General features: G+C 34.8%; 1 protein-coding gene across 10 annotated transcripts in view; it reads right to left on the bottom strand.

Annotated features, from left to right (window-relative positions):
• The window catches only part of LOC124433166 (tensin-like), a 169,741-nt gene that overhangs the window by 149,401 nt on the left and 340 nt on the right, over positions 1-20,000 (bottom strand). For 9 of the 10 annotated variants that reach the window (XM_046982865.1, XM_046982863.1, XM_046982868.1 and 6 more), the window contains exon 2: positions 19,034-20,000. This exon is cut by the window's right edge and continues 66 nt beyond it. In XM_046982865.1, the coding sequence (XP_046838821.1) occupies positions 19,034-19,126 (93 nt within the window). In that variant the 5' untranslated portion in view covers positions 19,127-20,000. The remainder of the gene's footprint in view (positions 1-19,033) is intronic. The other variant, XM_046982861.1, reaches the window with a different exon arrangement.

Consider the following 20,000-nt stretch of genomic DNA (forward strand, 5'->3'; position numbering starts at 1 on the left):
TTTCTTTTTTCTTCATATATCTCTGCTCGATGCGCTATCAAATGGAACGAACGAATATTTTTCTGAAATGTTTCGAAAGAACTTGATCATGTAAATTATGTGTTTACGCGAGACAGTGAGAATTACAGAGAGAGAGAGAGAGAGAGAGAGAGAGAGAGAGAGAGATGAACGTATATTTCAAAAAGGAGGGAACAATTCTTCGATTCATATCGCCCACGATCGCCATGGAATTCAAGAATTGCGAGCCGAGTCGTCCACGTATTTCGCATTCCACTCGTACTTCTTTGTTCTCTCCATTTTCTTTTTCTCTTTCTCTCTTTTTCTTACCATTCTTTCTTTCTTACCATTCTTTCCTTCTCTCTTTCTTTCCTTCTCAATCTTTTTCTGTTAAATTTCCGTTCGCGTCACTAGACATCGTGTCATCATGGCAAAAACTTTCTTGTTTTTCCTCGTTCGATCTTCTATATACATATATATATATATATATATATATATATATATATATATATATATATATTATGTATGGGTATGTGTATATGTATGTAAGGTGTACTATGTTTTCTCGAGATGAATGCGATAATATGTTTACTTACTTCGATGTCGCAAAATATTTTTCTCCTTCGTTCTCTCCTTCATACTTCTCTCTTCTTTCCCCTCTTTTCTTTTTTTCCTTCTTTTTTGTTCTCCATTTTCTTTTTTCTTTCTTCTTTTTTTTTTGTTATTTTGTTTTTTTCTTCTTTTTTTTTTTTTTTTTTAATAATCGCCCGCACCGTTGAAGTTCGATCTTTCACATTCACTTCGGTTCGGTCGAAGAGATAAATCTCCATGTAGTTAATTTATATCGTTATCTCGATGACTCCGTTTTTAGAAAAGAATTCTCATCATCAATGGCAGCCTTTAACCTCGCCAGGGATGCTCATAATAACGGATTACTCTTAGACACTCTTAAATTTCATCGCGTTATATAGATATTACATACATACATACATATATATATATATTTTTTTTTTTTCTTTTTATATATATATATATATATATATATCTATATACATATGTAAAAGAAAGTAGAGTTCATTGACCTGTATTACGTAATTTCGAGAGAACATGCCAAGATTAAAAGGTGATTCTTAAGAATTCCACTTTGAGAGCATCGATGACGCACACATTGGGATGAGCCCGTTTCTTGGCTGGCGATGGGTCTCGTCGTCGAGAGGATTAATCGTTTGAATTTCGTGCTTAGTGTTACGACGACTCGGGGCTACCGAGTAAAATCCGCGACGAACGTGATCCCACGCGCGCGCGCGCGCGCGCGCACACACGCCTTTCTTGACGGTCGTTAGAGTGTCGTTCTTTGAAGAGCACCGCTTTCGTCGTCTACTCCAAAGTGCCGAGGCATGTGGTGTCGATAAATCTCGAATGTTCTTTATATACGGAATACTAATTATAAATCATAATAACTTACTAACGAATGAACGATGTTGTTTAAACAATGTTTTTTGTTTTTTTTTTTTTTTATTCTTTCTTTCTTTTTTCTTTGTTTTTTCCTTTCTTTCTTTCTTTTTTTTTTTTTTTTTTTTTTTGGACAGATCTCCGTTCTTTCGTTTCTTTCCCTTCTTTTCCTTCTTTTTCTTTATTTCCTCTTTTTTTCTCTTGCTCTTTGTCGGTCTCTTTTTTTCCTTTTTTTTCTTTTTTTTTTTTTTTCCTTTCATTCAATACCAAATGATCTAAATTGAATTGATTGGATTGTTCCTGACGATCTAACTAAATGTTACGTATCTATATGCAAGCTTTAACGATAGAGGATTTCACTACTGAGAAAACGTTTCAGATCAGATGTTTTGACACGCCTCAAGAGAGGTCACGCTTCTTGAAATGCCACATTAATCTTGACCCTCTTGAACAGTCCACGAGGGTACTCGTATTCTACCAAGATTTAACTTGATCTAAGGAAAGTCAAAAAGGAGAAGAAGAGAGAGGAAAAAGGGAGACAGAGACAGACAGATAAAGAGAAAAGGGATAAAGCGAGAGAGAGAGAGAGAGAGAGAGAGAGAGAGGAAGATATTTTGTTTTCTTTTTTGTTCCTTTTCTTAACGAGGGAGTAAACGTAGCTCCGAAATGTTTCAATGGGTAATTCGAGATTTCAGGAAGTTAGGAGACAGGTGGTAAAGGTGAGGAGTAAAGATTAACTTGCGAAGGAATCGAAGGAGTCTTTGAAGGAAGGAAAAAGATAGATAGAAGAAAGGGAGACGTAAGTCTTGTGAAGCCTCGAAGGCAGAAACACGAAGAACGGCAGCAGCAACGGAGATCCCACGACGATTTATCTTCCTGGGAGGTCAGGATCTCGTTTGGGTTTGCCCGAACATCTCCAATGTCCTCGATTATCTTTTGGCTATTTCTTTGTCCTTTCTCGAATATATATCTCGAATATATATATATATTCTAACTTTCAGCAAGTATCATCATGATTTTATAGAATTAATAGATCATTTCGAACATTTCGGAATTATTATAACTGTGTTAACATTGATACAAGGATGACGATAATAATAATACATTTTAATGAAAAGATAAGACATCTTAATATCGTGTAAAAGTAATAATTCTTCGTCCATCGAATTGTTTAACTTTAACGAGACAAGTCGTTAAGTCCCAAAGGAATAGTTTGAAGTATGTATCTACGTTAGTTAAGAGGTAAGAAATCTCGACTCGTATTACGCAGGCTTCCGTTCAATCTCTCTCTCTCTCTTTCTCTCTCTCTCTCTCTGTCTTTCTCTTGTTTCCAATGCGTAGGAGGCAATAGAGAGAAGACGGCAGGAATTTAGACGACACGACCAAGCTCGACGACGATTCAAATGGACGATAGTTCCTTCGATGTAAGGTGCGATTAAAGGCGTGGCATCGTATCGATAGAATGGCGAATATTCACGATGTATAGAGAAAGATCGAAGGGACAATTTACTCTAACTTGGAGAAATACATGTCTTTGAGCTAGGTATCATGGATGCTATTGTACGGATTCTCTTCGTACTTGTGCTTCCCTTTGAGAAATTCTCGGATATATGGATCCGGTTCGTGAAAGAGAGCCATCGGTCGGTCTTCTTAGCGAAGCGATTATGTAAAACGCGTTTCCACGGGTGGCCTCGTCCTAGCTTCGTCCTAGCTTGACTTCATCCTCCTCTGTCCTTACGACGCCACTCGCATCGTTCTTTCTCATTCTATTCTATGTATGTTACTCTCTATCTCCTCCTATCGTAACTATTCTCCGTTTTCTCTCTCTCTCTCTCTGTCCTTCTTCCTCTCTTTAGACGACCCCATCCTTTTTCCCGACTGCGTTTTACGGCATGAACGTTCATGGAATCGCGTGGGTGCATCCACCCACCCAGATCCGTTCCTTCCATTCTCTTTATTTTCTCGAACGCTCTGAGAGCTCAACTTCTACTTCGACTTATTCACTTTCGTTTCATTTTTCTTTTTTTCCTTTTCTTCTTTTTCTTCTTCTTCTTCTTTGTTTTTTCATTTTTTTTTTCTTTTTTTTTTTCTTTTTTTCTTTTTTCATTTTTTCTCCTTCTCAGAAAAGTCTGAACTCTTGGATATTAAATGTATATTTAACACGTTCACCGTTCCATAAGTCATAAGTATAGATTTAGGGGCATCGTTTTTATTCAAATATTTATATTTAATGGTACAGAGAGCGAGAGAGAAAGAGAGAGATTTTCTCTTCTTTGCTTTTCTCTCTTTTTTCTTCTTTTCTTTCTTTTATTCGATTTGAATTTGAATAATGAAAGTTTACTTTGCGGTGTAACGGTTGAACGTGTTGAAAATTACAAAAACCTCAAGATAGAGATATCCCTATCTCCGTGTAGAAAATAATTATTCTCTTTTTTCTTCTCTTCTTTCTTTCATTTATCTTTTTTTTTAATCTTAAAAAAAAAGAGAGAGAGAAAAAAAGAATCCATTGACGTGGTTCGAAACCATCAGAAAGACAAAAGGAACGGATATTAGCAGTCGAGAAATCCGAGCCAACTTTGGACTTTTCACGCGGACTGAACGTCGGTCCAATTAGGGGAAAAGAAAATTTTTCCTGCGGTTGGACGAATTGAGACAATGAGAAAAGCAACTAAAAGGAAGAGAGAGAGAGAGAGAGAGAGAGAGCCGAAAGCTGTGGGCCGACGAATTCTCCTTGCTCAGAGATGGGTCGGGTCGGGTCGGACCCGATCTGCACCGTCGGGAACTTTCACGACTTCTTACTTTTGCCGACAAACGAAAAAGGGACTGTTCCAAGAAACCGTTGGAATAACACTGGCGGACGTAGTTCTAACACTCTGGTTTCACCAGAGAAGGAAAGAGAGAGTGTGTGTATGTATGTGTGTGAAACAGAAAGAAAGAGAGAGAGAGAGAGAGAGAGAGAGAGAGAAAGATGAAAACCCTTAATAACGAGGGGACCATTGTTCCTGCGAAATGTTCGCACGTGTGGAATAATAGGACCGTGTTTTGGAGTGCGGTGTGAGTCCCTTTTTTTTATTCGTGTTGCAAGAGACTAGCAGCAAGAGAGACGATTATCCAACATATCTCTCCTTTCCCTCATAGATAGGCTTTATACCAGGAGCAAGGAAGCATGCATGGATGCATGGTCTCTCGGCTTGGCATTCTCACGAATACATGTAAACCATCGTCAGGATCATCTCTCGTTTGCTTTAGCACCTGCGTTCAAGGAAATTCAATTCTGAGCTTCTACCATTTCCCTATCTTTTACATTTGCCTCGTTTCCCTTTTTTGCGCGTTAACAACGGCGCCTTTTTGCGCTCGATATCTAGGAAAATGTCCTTTATGCTTTTCGAATCAAGAAAAGAAAAAAAAGAAAAAAAAAAAAAAATAAAATGAAAAGGAAAGAAAAGAAAAGAAAAGAAAAAGAAAAGGAAGAAAAAGAAATTCAATGGCGAATCTAGTTCATTTATTTAATGGATGAACATTAAAAATTAATCTTTTAATTCTCTATCTTTTAATTCAATTTATAAGATCGACAGATTTATATATAAGAATAAAAGATAGATTTTCTTAATTTTCATATTTCTTCGTCGTGTCTTCTTATTACTAATGGAGGATTTCCATTGAATAGCTCGAGGAAGATTAAGTCGAAACATTTTAAAGGTACCACATGTTCCCGTCTAAATCGACGTCAACGACGGCAACGACGACAAAGACTACAAAGACGACCAACTGGCTTGAATTAACTTCTCCCGTGTTTCTTGAAATCCTCACGACTTGTATAAGAAATCTAACATACGAGAAGTTTCTTTGATTTAATCCTTTGACTTCGCTACGAAAAATCTTTGTTCTACGTGCTCGGTTTAATGTTCCCGTTGATAACTAAGTACCTATCTTAATCCTTCCCCTGGCCTCCCTCTCTTTCTCTCGTCTCAACCAGCTCATAAAGAATTTTCTTTCAATGCTGAATTTTCCGTGAACCACATCTTCTTCTTTTTTCTTTTTTTTTTTTTTTTTTGAATGAAATAATACATACGTATATGTATATATTATACGAACGAATTTTAATTTCGAAAGAACCATACAACCATATAACCATACAACCATACAATCATACAATCGTAGTCGAGAAATATATACGCATGAAATCATATCCTGCGAGGGTGAATTCCGTTCTTTTTTCTTTTTCCTTTCTTTCTTTCTTCTTCTTCTTCTTCTTTTTTCTCCTTTTACTTCTTTCCCTCTTCTTAATGATCTACGAACGTGCTCCCGCTGTAAGACGTCATATTAGTCTAACATTCAAAAATCCTTAGACCGTCATAACACTCATCCACGTCGTCCCTAAGAACATATAATATGGATACAATGTGTCCCACGTCTTTTCGATTTCTATTCGATTACCTTTAATATGTCTGAATAAGAAAGATCTATAATTTTTAAATTCTTACAATGTTGAGCGTCAATAAACATCGGGCATACTAACCTATGTATGTCTCAATAAAACGTTAGCCGAAGAAACCGGTTAAGATTTTTCGTCTAGTCTTTTCTTCGTAGGGCCCTTGATGCGCCCCTACAGAGAGAACCTTGGAATCTTTCTATGTGTATTCTATCAAAGGTCGTGAGTATTCAAGGGCATCGGGCTAACAAAACGAAGAAGGAAATAAAAGAGGTGGAAAGAGAGAGAGAGAGAGAGAGAAAAAGAGGCAAAAGGGAAAGAACAGAGATAGAAGTAAAACGTGCCCGACCTGCTCTAATGCGTTTTACCGTGATAGATCTCTTATGTTGGTATAATATCGATGCTTCTATCCTCCTTTTACTCGTTGTCCCTTTCTTCCCTCTTCTTTTATCTATTCCTTTCATGAATTTCTTCTTTACTCGTGTGACAGAAATCGATTCGAATCTCTCTCTCTCTCTCTCTCTCTCTCTCTCTCTCTCTCTCTCTCTCGAACTTGATACTTAACGATACCGGAATTTCTATTCGAGGCAGATTAACAGAACTACGAATGAATCTAACAAAATAAGAGAAAATAGAAAGTTCACGCTAGTACGTTACTACGTAACTACATTCACTTGCAATCTTTACATTCTGTTGAATTTAAATCGACGATTTACGGTCTCGACTATACGTTAGTAAATTTTATTAAAGTAAAGTTTATAGGGACATATAACGCGGAAGTCGAAATGTAGGATCGTTCGAATATGGATTATTTTAGAAAAATCTATGTGATATAAGTTATAATAATTTATTGGTATATAAAGGATAAATTTTATTTAACTCTTATTCGTAGTTCTGTTAATTCTTTAGAAATTAATTTGATTTTTATGATGAGCTTCGAACTTAATTAAATTTTTTATCGATTTCATTCGCAAATAAATATATATATATATATATATATATATATACATATATATATTTATAGATACATATATATCCACGTATACGCGTAATATTATTTAGATTTTATTATCGCTGTTTGATATACGAAAAAAAAAAAGAATGAAATTTGTTTTCGTTCCTTCTCTTTTTCTTCTTCTTTCTTTCTTTTTTCCTTTACCTTTTTTTTTTTTTGTTTTTCACCAGCAAAAATACAAATTTCTACAGATATGTAAAAAAACAAGTTCGAATTCCACGATTATTCATTCGTGTTTACCTTGGTTTATCTACGTCCGGACATGTTTGTCAGCGCGTTATCAAGAATATGACCTGGTCTCATCGTACGAGCATGTAATTTACGACGAGCAAATATTTGTACGTTGTTATGTGCCTATAAGAACTTTACTCCTTTGAGAGAGGAGAGAAGAACAGGAGGGAGGGAGGGAGGGGTAGCACCCTAGGACATTTATTTTATTTCGATGGTCCTTCAAGGGCGATTGAACACTACACGGCACTTTTACTTGGTACTTCGAACCCATCGAGATCTTAAATGATTTAAGATCTCAACCGAATGATTCTTCTTCTCTCCATTCTTTCATCTCTACGTCCTTAACTGCATACGTACATCCAAAGATCATTTTTAATTTTTTCATTAAAGTTTAATGACTTTCAAATGGAATAAAAAATTAACAAATGAATATAAACAATTATGAAATATGAATATAAAAATTAATAGAAGAAGAAGAAGAAGAAGAAGAAAAGGAAAAAAATTCTAAAAGCAACTTCGCGTTACAAAAGCAAAAGAATTGAAAGACGATGATAATTCTCTAGGAGAACATTTTCTTTCTTTAATTCAAAACTATCTCGAGTACGAACGTCTCGCAATAATATTTGCGAAGTGACTTATCACGAAAGAATAAATCGCTGACACATTTATACATACATATATACGTACACACACACACACACACACACACACACACACAGATATACATAAATATATAAGGAGAAAAGAAAATATAATCACCGCGATATATATTAAAAGTCTCTATGACTTTGGTATTCATTTCGTTCTATTTTTACGATCCTCGAATAAAAGTTTACTTCTTGGCAAGAGAACGAGGCTTGGCGAGAGAAGGGTGTGAATGGTGGTGAGGGTGGGTGGGTGGGAGGAAGGGGTGAAGTGGGAATGAGGGTGTACGTTGGAAAAGTATTCCCAATGAATCTCCTTTTTAATCAGAATTGCTCGTATTAAAAGGGACGAGTCACGATAATCATCGCGAGAATGGCACGCGTACAAACGCACGAACATTTGGCCCGTGCGAATGAACGAACGAGTTTTGCATAAAGCTGCTCGGGGAGTCATACGAGTTGGGTCTGGGCTTCCGCGAACTGTTACGGCAATTAAACCGATTCGAAAATTACACCGGTTAAATTTGATCGCGTTTGCATGAGCAATGAGATCGTTACCGAGCATTTCATATCTCGCACTTCCTTAATTTAACTTTACTTTTAATACGTAAGGACAAAGTTTCGATCGTCAACGTAACGATTTTCATTCGTTTTATTTCATTCTTTTTTCTTTGATATTTTTCTCCTTTTTTTTTCCTTTTTTTGTTTTTCTTTTTTGTTTTGGAGACGTATAGAGGAAGGGAGAGAGAAAGAGAGAGAGAGAGAGAGAGAGAGAGAGAGAGAGAAAGTATGGATGATAAAAGAAAGGGAGATAAAACATAGACGACGTTGTTGTTACTACGAAACACAAAGAGGGCTGCTCGAAAGCTTCCTGACGTGTGCATAATAACGGATAGTTGGGAAAGAAAAGCAAAGGAGTGAAAGAGTAGGAGAGAGAGAGAAAGAGAGAGAGAGAGAGAAGAGAAGAGAATGAAGGACGAAAGGAAGGAGATGGAGAGTTTCGCCAGTACGGATATTAGTCGTCTAGCCAGCCTCGAGGGAGTTGTCGCCCATCGAAATAACGCGTTGAAATAACGATGATGCTGCCTCCGGCAGCACGTTTCATATAAAGAAAGGAACGTTAATTTGGTGCTCGATTATATTTTTATTTGGAATAATATTTCATGGAAATTTTATGGATCCTCTCTTTGTTTACCCACAAAGGAATATATGGAATAGAATATATGGAAACATTTGATTTACATCAGAATTTTTAGGATACATTTTGGGATTTCTATGTACACATTTATAATATAATATCGTACATAATGTAACAAAATTTCTATCCCGATTACTATTCTATATCCAACGAAGAGAATTATTTTACTTTCTTTTTTTTTCGTTTCCTCTTATTATTCCAGACATTTACCAAAACGCAACGAAATGGTGATAAAAATTTCACTTTGTCTTTTTCTTTTTTTTCTTTTTTTTTTTTTTTTTTTTTCGTTTTTCATTCGACATTTAGCATAATCTTTCTCACGTACCAAGCAACATTACGAGATATTAACTATCGAATTACAGGTTTCCCAGTTGTAGAAGAATCTTTCCAACGTATAAACGTTTTAACTCGTTCCTCGGTATTCGTTTCCATATTCATTAACGATACGTACTTGAATAAAGAGTATAATCATGCGGTTGGAAACGCTAGGAAATCTTATTATTCCTGACTCGTGTGGAAATACCTATGGCCGGTGTTCTACATATCGTTTGGTATTCCAAAGGACGTGGAATGTTTCGAGAGTTCACCAGTCGACAGGATATGGGCCAACGATCGCATGTCATACACATACATATATACATCCCCTACATACCCTCCTCCACCCTCCTCTCTATTTCTCTCTCGCTCTCTCTCTCTCTCTCTCTCTGCCCTTCCCTCCCGCCTAGAATAGTCTGTTCGCTCATTTTACGAATCAACTGTATCGTTCGTTTATAATAGAAACTCGTTGTTACGCTCGTTAAAATGAACGAGCTAAAATCCTCGTTATTTATCGCTTGATTTCTCAATAAATAATATTGCGATTGCAGAAAGAGAGACCAAAAAAAAAAAGAGGGGGGGACGCGATAGGGGTAGGAGGAATGAAAAGAGAAGAAATGAAAAGAAAAACGCATAGTTAATAAATTCTTTTCAAATGAAATTATTTCATAATAATATTCTCCTTTTTTTTGTTTCTTTTTTTTTTTTTTTTTTTTTTTTTTTTTTTTTTTTTTTTTTTTTAAATCGAAATAACAACTTTTGTTCTTGGTCTGTTATCTCGATTTTCGTGGGAATACGATTGGTCTGCCGTATAAGTCAGCACGCGACCATTACGTACCGTTTGATCCTTCGATTCGATTGCACGGCCCATGTCGGAGCTAATGGTCCAAACAGGAAGCCAAAGAGTGTTTATGCATTTATCCGTACGATCGAATTCCGTTCTCCTTTCTGACTTTACGCGAAGCCGCAATAACTTTCACAGAAAGATTCGCCAATACTTTTCTTTTTTTTTCTTTTTTTTTTTTTTTCTTTTTTCTTTTCTTTGATATATCTACTTACCTATGAGATATCTCGAGAATCGTCTCTCGTATATAGAATCGACATGATTTATTTATCATCATATATATTTAATCATAGTGAAAAACGTTAATAATCGATTAGCCGAATTTATTACATTTTCTCGTGCTTCCCTTTCGCTATGGTATTAGTTTCCGATAGGAAAATTCTAATCGTACTATAAATTGTGAGTGAACTAAGTGCATCTCGTAATTCTAAGGGCTTTTTCATATCGTTTTAAAGATACCTTAGACCTGTAAAACGTTTTTATCTATTGCCTTAACCTAAAAGATTGATGATTGGTCCGAGTTGCCTAAGTGCAGCACGACCAATTAGACATTTCTTTCGGTTAATCCTCACAATTGGAACTTCTTCTTCTTCTTCGTATATTTTTTTTTCCCCTTCTCCTTCTTTTTCCTTCTTTCATTTTTCTTTTTTTCCTTTTTGAAATTTCTTTCCTCTTCTTCCTTTTTTTTTTTCTTTTTCTTTTAATTAACGCACACACCTTCTATTATTCGAATGAACATTTATCATTTCAAATTGGAACAATGGAAAATGATCGAATATGTTCGAATATGGAAGTAGATGAAAACGAACGAACGAACGAACGAACGAACGAACGAGAATTCATACAAGGAAGAAGTTCTCCAAGGGAACGGATGTTGCTCATAATTCAGAGAAAGACAGTGTGCTGGACGCGCGCGAGTACGGTGGCAAGAGTGTGTTTTACCATCGTATCCCATGCACAAAGCCCCTATCTGATCGATTTAACTAAACGCCTTCACTATATCACCTTTAACTGATCTTCACCTTTCACCCTCTTATATACGGTAGACCGCGTTCCTCGCTTTGGCATCGTACCTCTTTAACGCATCTTAACTCTTCGATTTTGTGTTATACACGGCTAAAGACTAACTCTCATTTTCATTTTCTTCTTCTTTTCTTTTTTTTTCTTCTTCTTTTATATATATATATATATTTATTTACTTCCTTTTCATCTTTTGAATTCTATTTTTAAATAAACTTCGAAAGATAAGATTCGAGATAGATAACGACTCGTTGAATTTGTTAAATAATATACACAAATAAATTTTCTTTTATATTTCTTGAAAATAAATGTTATTTGTGTTTCATTAAATTGACTTTGTTATTTATTTATTCTTTTTCGTATTTTTTTCTTTTTTTTTTCTTTTTTGTTATCCTTAAATTATATATTTTTAAATAACTATTCGACAGATTATAATCTACATATCTTTTATTATATCGTTAAATCTGTTAAATTTTCATTCGTATAAATTGATTGGAGAAATAAATGTTAATTACGATGTTAATTGTATGTACATTAACGATTATGATTATTGATTTTTTCGGACAATTGTTTTATCAAAAAACGATGAATCATGAATATCAATGAATTTCTAATACCATTCACTTTGTTATCGACGTGATACTTCTGCGTTTTTCTAATTTACGATTAAAAAGTTTTCCTTGCTATTGGAAAAGTAAAATACTGAGAATTTATCTCATATAATTAGTATCCTTGAAAATCTCGTCATTTAAAATAGAATAAGATAGAGAGAGAGAGAGAGAGAGAGAGAGAGAGAGAATTTGATCGAAAAGATTATCGGAAATATATATAAGTAAAAGATCGATTCGATCGTGTTGGATAACGAACGATAGATCAAACAGATTTCACCCATTAATCCCTTATGACAATTCTCGTTAATCTTATATAGCATTCGATTTCACGAAGAAACAATGCTCGAAGGCATTAACGATAAATATTATATAAATAGATACACAAATTGTTCCCTTTCTAATATCGAACGAACGAGGTGCCGAAGTAAAATTCTTTTAAATAAAATGTAAAGGTAAACGAACGTTAGAAATTCTTATAACACGAAACATTTTTCCGATATCGCAAAGGCCATTGTGCGAACCTCTGCGAATTATCATATTACAAGTATGTTCACTCGCGCATCGCGTTCTCGCTCTAAGCGCGTCATGAGATTTGTTCTTTGCGAATTCATTCGCATATACATGTGTGTATGTATATGTGTATCTGTGTGTATATCGTGTTAAGTTAGTAGACTCGTATATATATATATATATATTTTTTTTTTTCAAAAGTATCACCGAGAAGATGATGGCGGTGGTCTATCGATCATTCGAAACAATGAACGACGATACGAATATTTCTCCGATTGAAGACGACGAGTAATTCACATTTTCCTTTTACGTATGGGTAAAACGTATCGAATGCTTCACAGGAGAAAATCCTTTGAGAATATTCTTACTGAGAAATGTCAAAGACGATCGTGGAATTTATCATACATGTATTTCGCTTATATATTATACACTATTTCTTTCTATCTCTCTCTCTCTCTCTCTCTCTCTCTCTCTCTATCTCGTTTGCTCGTGCGCGTGAAAATGCGCTCTCCTCTTAGCTGTCGTCTATTCGCGAGATATTTTATCGAATAACGTCGAGGAATGTGAAATCGATGATATTTTAAAAGGAAAGTATATTTTAATGTTACGTTTGTATATACGATTTCAAATAAGAAAGAGAAGAAGAGGAAGAGGAAGAAGAAGAAGAAGAAGAAGAAGAAGAAGACAGAAATATATTTTCGTACTTTTAACATTCTTTCGATCGTAGCTTAGAAGAAGAACAATCGAACAATTCATCTCGAAGATTTAGAAGAGAATAGAATAAGCGAATATCAATGACATATTATTGTGACATACGATGTATCTATGCGTATGTATATATATATATATATATATATATATATATATATATATATATACATACGTATATACGACCGGTTGTACGGTTTATTACTAGCGATTATCGCTATGCTAATAGATGTATGGCTCGCCTTCCTAAGGACGAAGTATTGGTGTTAGAAAACTGGCGAAGGAGAGTAAACTCAAAGAAGCACGCCCTAATTGAAGAACTTTTAATTGCTCGCCGTCGCGTCGTCTTTTGCGACCGTAATTAAGAGAACCTTAAGTTCTTTTTTTTTTTTTTTTTTTCTCTTTATTTTTATGTTGTATTTTTTTCTTTTTTTTTTCTTTGTCTTTTCCTTTTTCTTTCAATATTTTCTCCTCCCCACCCTTTTCTTTTGGACATCGACACAGTTCCCACGAATTTTCTCCTTCAACGATACGTCTTCTCTAAGTCTACTTCTTTTCTTTTTCTTTTTTTTTCTTCTTTTTTCTTTTTTATTCTCTCTTCGACCTTTGAGTCTGTTCATTTCTATTTTATTTCTTCTAACGGCACGCGGCGACATTATTATCTTGTAACAAATGACATGAGACATTTTTTCATTCTATCCTTATTTTTTTTATTGTTGTCTTTTTTTCTTTTTTTTTTTTTTTTATATAATGAAATCGTATCTTAATTCAGTCGAAAGATAAAATAATAATTTATGATCTATCTCGGAACATATCATTATATTATTCGTGGCACAAAAGCAAATCTTTTTACGGTTAGCTCGTGTGTAGACAATGATTGGCAAGCGTCGGGAGGATGTTATTCGTGTGCCAGACGAAAAACGAAAGAACGTTATTTTTATCGTGGTCTCCCTCTCTTTCTCTCTCTTTTTGGAATGACACACAGTCATCGTCTCCCTCAAAGCAAAAACTATCTTCAATGGTGCGACGTAGGCGTCTTAGAGCTTGCCAAAAATAGAGAGTAAAAATGAAGCTACTGGTATAATTGTCTGATATTTTTTTAATATATTCCTTTCGCAATATATTCATTTCTCATTTCGAGGAAATAAAAGAATTTACATTTTTAAACGTTAGACAATTTCATTGGTAAGCTAATGCATTTTTCTTTTTTTTTCTTTTCTTTTTTTTTTCCCCTCTTTTCTTTACTTTTATTTCTCTTTTTTTTTTTTTTTTTTTTTACGAAAGTTAACACGAACGAGCAAGAATATTCTCTTCTGTATCGTTAACTTCTCAGATTAGAAACGGTCATCGGACTCAAAGTTAGTTCGAATATTGACCGAAACGTTAGAAGTTGTCACACTATACCGTGTTGGGCTAACATGCTTGTGGAACGTTTGCTTCTAACTTTGCTCAATAACTTATAACGTTTGTTCTTCGCATACTTCTTTTATTATATTCTTTCTTACACCTCGGAATACTTTTGTCACACGGTGGAAGTTAATTCTCACATTTCTTTCTTCCTTACTTTCATTCTTTCTTTCTTTCTTTCTTTCGTTCTTTCATTTTATATCTTCCTTGTGCTCGTGCTCTCTCTTTCTCTCTTTCAAAGTTTACGTTTCTTTTTCTTTTTCTTTTTTTTTTCCCTTTATTTTTTTTCTGCCTCTCTCTTCCTCTCTCTCTCTCTCTCTCTCTCTCTCTCTTTTCAAAAATAATAATTTACGATAGCGTAGTGAGAATAAAACGCGGATAAATATGGGCTATATAATAATTCGGTATTCGAAGAAAAGTAATATTTCGTAATCTTGTAGACCGGTTAAAGACGTATCATAAAACGAGTAACCTTTTTCGAAAAAGGATAATCGAGTTTGTCGGGGTTATATCAAAAGCCTATCCCATCGAATAATATTCATTCGTTCGATAGAGGGATTCGTGGAAAGTCTTCCTAAATCCGACCTCAAAAGATCGTAGGCGATAGACCAAAATCGATTGCTTGGTTAAATCAACGTTATCGATGTTATCCTTCTATGATATTTCGAGATTATCCTTTCTGAATTAGGATGAATCCGTAGATAAGTCGATACTTCAGTGATGTTAATATATATATATATATATATATATGAAATTTTATTATTAAATTTTATAATAGCATCGAATTATTAAATATATTTTATAATAATAATATACGATGTATCATCAAAATTAATGTAATTTCATATTCAAGATAATGATCGAGGTATTGGAAAAATTGTTGAAATTTTTTTTAAACGATTACACCAGGATAATAATACGATATTTGAAATAAACCCTTATGTTCATAGCGATATATAGATTATTATCATTCAGCGATAATTCGTCGCCGTTCACTTTGAACGTTATTGAAGGGAATGTTGAAAATGGTGATCGTTCGAGCTCGGTAATTCCGTAATTTTCTCTGATTAATTTGTCCGGTATATGGTGCAATCGGAGAGAAAGTAGTTACATCTTTCGTGGAAACTATTATCGAAAATGGTATGGTCGTTCAATCGAATCGACTCGATCGCACCAAAGAGCATAAAACTTTTCTTTCTCTCTTTTTTTCTCTTCCTTTTTTTTTCGTTTTTTCTTTTTTTTTTTTTTTCTTTTTTTTCTTTTTTTTTGTATCTCCTTGATACTCGTCGCGCGTTTTTGGTAAAACAAAAAGAATTTTTGGCTAGGCGGCAAAAAGGTTAATTTAATTGCAGGATCCCTTTTATTTATTATCTTATATAGGTGTGTATAAACCCATGTAACTACATACGCGAACGATGTACACTAATAGTAAGTATCGTGCACAGGTGTACCGATAATAGTACGGTTATAATAACAGAGAACGTGTACTACCATAAGCGAGTGTACGAACGCCGACACGTACAACAAGTAATCTGTGTTACGGGAAAGCAAGTAAGTACGATATCGTATCCGCTTAAAGCAACTTTTGCGGGAGCCACTTTTCTTACCACAAAGACGTTTTCATCGAATTTCTTCGTGCGAAACACGATTGGAATCGTACCCTCTCGTTTTAAATCGTTCGCTCGATTAAACGTTCGTGAAAATATATTTAAACTACGAATAATATTTTATCCATCGATTCCATCTAAATACTTATTTCCACGATTTTAATGATTTTAACAAATTCTTTAGGATCATTGAATTTCTATTTTTGATAATATCATTATCATAAATCAAATTTAAAACGTGATCATTTACGTACGATCATATATATATATATGTATGTATCTATTCAATTTTTTAACGAACTATATGCGATATATTTATCAAAGAGAAAGCTCATGAAACGAAACGAAACAAAACAAAAAAAAAAGAGAGAGAGAGAGAGAGAGAGAGAGAGAGAGAGAGAGAAAAGAAAACAGCTCCGTTATGAAAAATTCATACGATATATATATATATACATAAAATATTCTACTATCACAAAGAGCAGTATGGTAACAATGAGTAAACGTATTCTATCGACAGATGAAAAACAATGTTAACTCTCATTATCTTTTGCTTATTATCTCTACTTTACGTCATGTACAATGACGTTAGTAGATGGATGTGAATAAAATCAACCGGGCCAACCAATTCGTTTGTAATTTACGTTTGGTATTTTACATAAAAAAGAAATGGTACTATCTATGCGAATATACCTATTCCGTACTCGAGATCGTATTCATATTTCGCGAAATATCGTATCGCGTTTTAAGCGGCATTTTAATGAAATCTCTACGGTAAAGCCTCACAGCCACGGGCAGTAAACACAAACGCGCTATTATTTAATTACCGACCACTTTAAACGTCCGTTTTTCTTATCGCTTAGTTCTTACGACGATCTCTCTTCTCCCCGATATCCCTCTTCGCCAGTTCTACACTGTCCTGCCCAGTTTTATCCCTTTTCTTTCTTTCAATTTTTTTTTTTTTTACTTTTGAGATTACGCATATGTATACCCTTACGCTATTCGCATAATACTACTCGTACCTTTGCATCGCTTTCGATTGATCTCGAAATGATTTCTTTTTGTTTTTTATTTCTTCTTTTTTTGTTCTGTTCTTTATTTTCTTTTTTTTTTTTTTTTTCTTTTTTTCTTTATTTAACCTCGATTTAAAATATATCCCGAAATCGTAAATTTTCTTTCTTACTCTCGAGTGTTTCGTTATCGTCCGACAGAATCGCTACCTTCGATCGAACTTTCATCAACGTCGGCCGTTTCCTGTCCTTCGACGTTTTTGCGAATCGAATATGTGTACGAACTTACATGTGTACTCTTAAATGTACATATGTATAGATACATATATACATACGTAATTTTGACTCATATTTCCTAATTTTTTCTTTTTTCTTTTTTTTCTTTTTTTTTTTTATTATTTCCTTTTTTCTCCCCTTTATTTATTTATTTATTTATTTTTTCTTTTTAATTTAAATCGTGACTTTTAGGAAACGTGGTGTAACATCAATTAAATACTCAAATCGAATGAGATGTGTCGAATACAGCGGTATAAATTGTTAGAGTTGTACAATTTACATTTCTCTCTCTCTCACACACACACACACACTTTAATATGGTACAATCGAAAGAAATGGATTTTACGAATTCATTGAGAAACGATCGTAATATGAGGTCATAACGTACAGGTAAAAGCGCTACATTTATTATTATCATTTTAATTGGTATGCTGTAATATTTTAAGATCGATGAATTAAACATTTAACCGTGTGATAACACGGGCGAAGAGAAATGCCCATGCCATGGGATTAATAAATTTTTACCAAAAGGTAGACCACCATGGCGCCTCTTCGTCATTTAATCCTAAAGATTACCTATCTTTTTCGAATTTTATGGCATTCCTACTTTTGAAGAAAGAACTCGGGTCTAATATAACGAACCATTTTCTACCCTTTCGATCCTTTTCCCTTCATCTCTTTTAAATCTTTCCACTTTCACTCTTTTTTTTTATTTTCCGTTATCGTTCCTCTTCTCGACTCTCGCACGTGTGCTTTATTAGGTAAACGATTCCTCATAAACGGGTTTCATCTTTCTCATCCGATCCATCGATCTTTATGATTCTCGAACGGACTTGTGTCGGAAGAAAGCAAAGAAACAAAAAAAAAAAAAAAAAAAAGAAAAAAAAAGAAAAAAAAAAGAAGAAAATAAAACTTTTCGTAAAATTTGAAACCCGTGAAAACTAATCACCGTGAGACATCCATTAACGTAAAATAAACACCCTACTGAATTTATCTACGATACTTATCTACCAAACTAACGAGATTTAAATTAATAGATAATTTAAATTAACGGTTAGTTATTATAGGACAAAGCTCGGCGGAGAGACAAATCATTTATCCTTTTTTTTTCTCTCCATCTTAAATAAGATAGATAGATAGATAGATAAAAACAGAGAGAGAGAGAGAGAGAGAGAGAGGGAGAGAGAGAGAGAGAGAGAAAAAGAGAGAGAGTTATAATAGGAAATATTCATAAAAACAGAATTAATTCTTTCTTACTATAAACCTATTTTATTCTACCGGATAAATTTTTAATAACATTTAAATATTTACTTTAAATCAATATATGATATAGCAGTATATTCTACCAAGTTACATTAAGTTGAAGCACACTTTCGAAGGAATTTCGATCTGGTTCGATAAAATAGAACTCGGTAGAGTGGTCGGACAAAAAAGTTTAAGATTGCAAAGAGTCATAAGCCGGCCATGTGTTTTGAATCCGATAAAGTATGAAGCGAGAAAGAGGGTTTTGCTCGAGAGTGTTTTGGACGTGTTCTTGTTGTCTCGTAGCTTGAAAGGAGTTGAGTCGAGTCACGATTTTCCTCGTAGAGTCGTTTCAAGAGATTATTATCTGTAACGACATTAGGAAGGAGACAAAGGGGTGGAGGGAGAAAGAAAAGAAGAAGTAGAGAGAAGTAAAAAAACAAAAAAAAAAAAAATAAAAAGAAAAGGAAAGAAGAAGAAGGAGAAGAAGAAGAAAAAGTTAGCAAAAGAATCTTACCTTGACGAGCAGGTGTATAGGCTGGCTGACGCTCAGTGGCTTGCCCCTCCTGGCTTTGCCGCCTGCGCCACCCAAACACTTTATCCACGGCATTCCTCGACTATTCTCCCGATCTCTCTTTCTGTTCACACTCTCTTTTTTTTCGCGAGTCTCCCTATTCCCAGCCTTAGCCTGGCTCCTCGATCTTTCCTCCCTCTTAACTCTTTCCTTCGTCTCCTCCAGCCTGTCTGTTTTCCTTGTCTCACAGTCTCACAGAGATCAAATCCTTCTTCTCTATTTCTTTCTCTTTTCTAATCTTCAAACTACGGTACCATTACATTTCTCATGCATTTCCCATCGTCAAAATTTTCTTTCTGCATTTCTAAATTTTTTCAATAATTCTTTCAACCCTTGTAACTTTTCGCCTCCTTTCCTTCTTCCTTTCTTTCTTCCTTTATTTTCTTTTGTCCTCTTAAGCTAAGTAAATCTTTACTCTCTGTCTTTCTCTCATACCTTCGTGACTGAAAAGTATTACTTCCTCCCGTCAACGGGTTAATACGAATGAGAGGAACGTTTCGTTCCTTTTAGGATGCACCACCACCACCACCACCAGCGTACAAGCCCCCGGGGAAACTCATGAATGAACGTTCCAAACGGACGTTAGTTTTCTTCGCCAGTGACGATTACAAGTTTATCGTCTATGTCACGCGAACTGTCATCGCTGTTACCGACTTCCGCCTCCGCCGGCGCAAAACTGCCGTTGACCGTGAATCGTTCAGTTGAGTTGAGAGATTTGATCGTAATGGAAAGGAGTGTCTCGATCACGCACCAAGCTTACCAAGGACAGATCTAAACGAACGATTGGAGAAAGATAGAAAGATAGAAAGAAAGAGAGAGAGAGAGAGAGAGAGAGAGAAAGAGAGATTGAGATAGAGCCTTCGTTCCGGACGATCGATCGTTGCTCCTTCTCGATGTTGTTGTCGATGTT

Source organism: Vespa crabro, chromosome 2, assembly GCF_910589235.1.
Source record: "Vespa crabro chromosome 2, iyVesCrab1.2, whole genome shotgun sequence".
Lineage (NCBI taxonomy): Eukaryota > Metazoa > Arthropoda > Insecta > Hymenoptera > Vespidae > Vespa > Vespa crabro.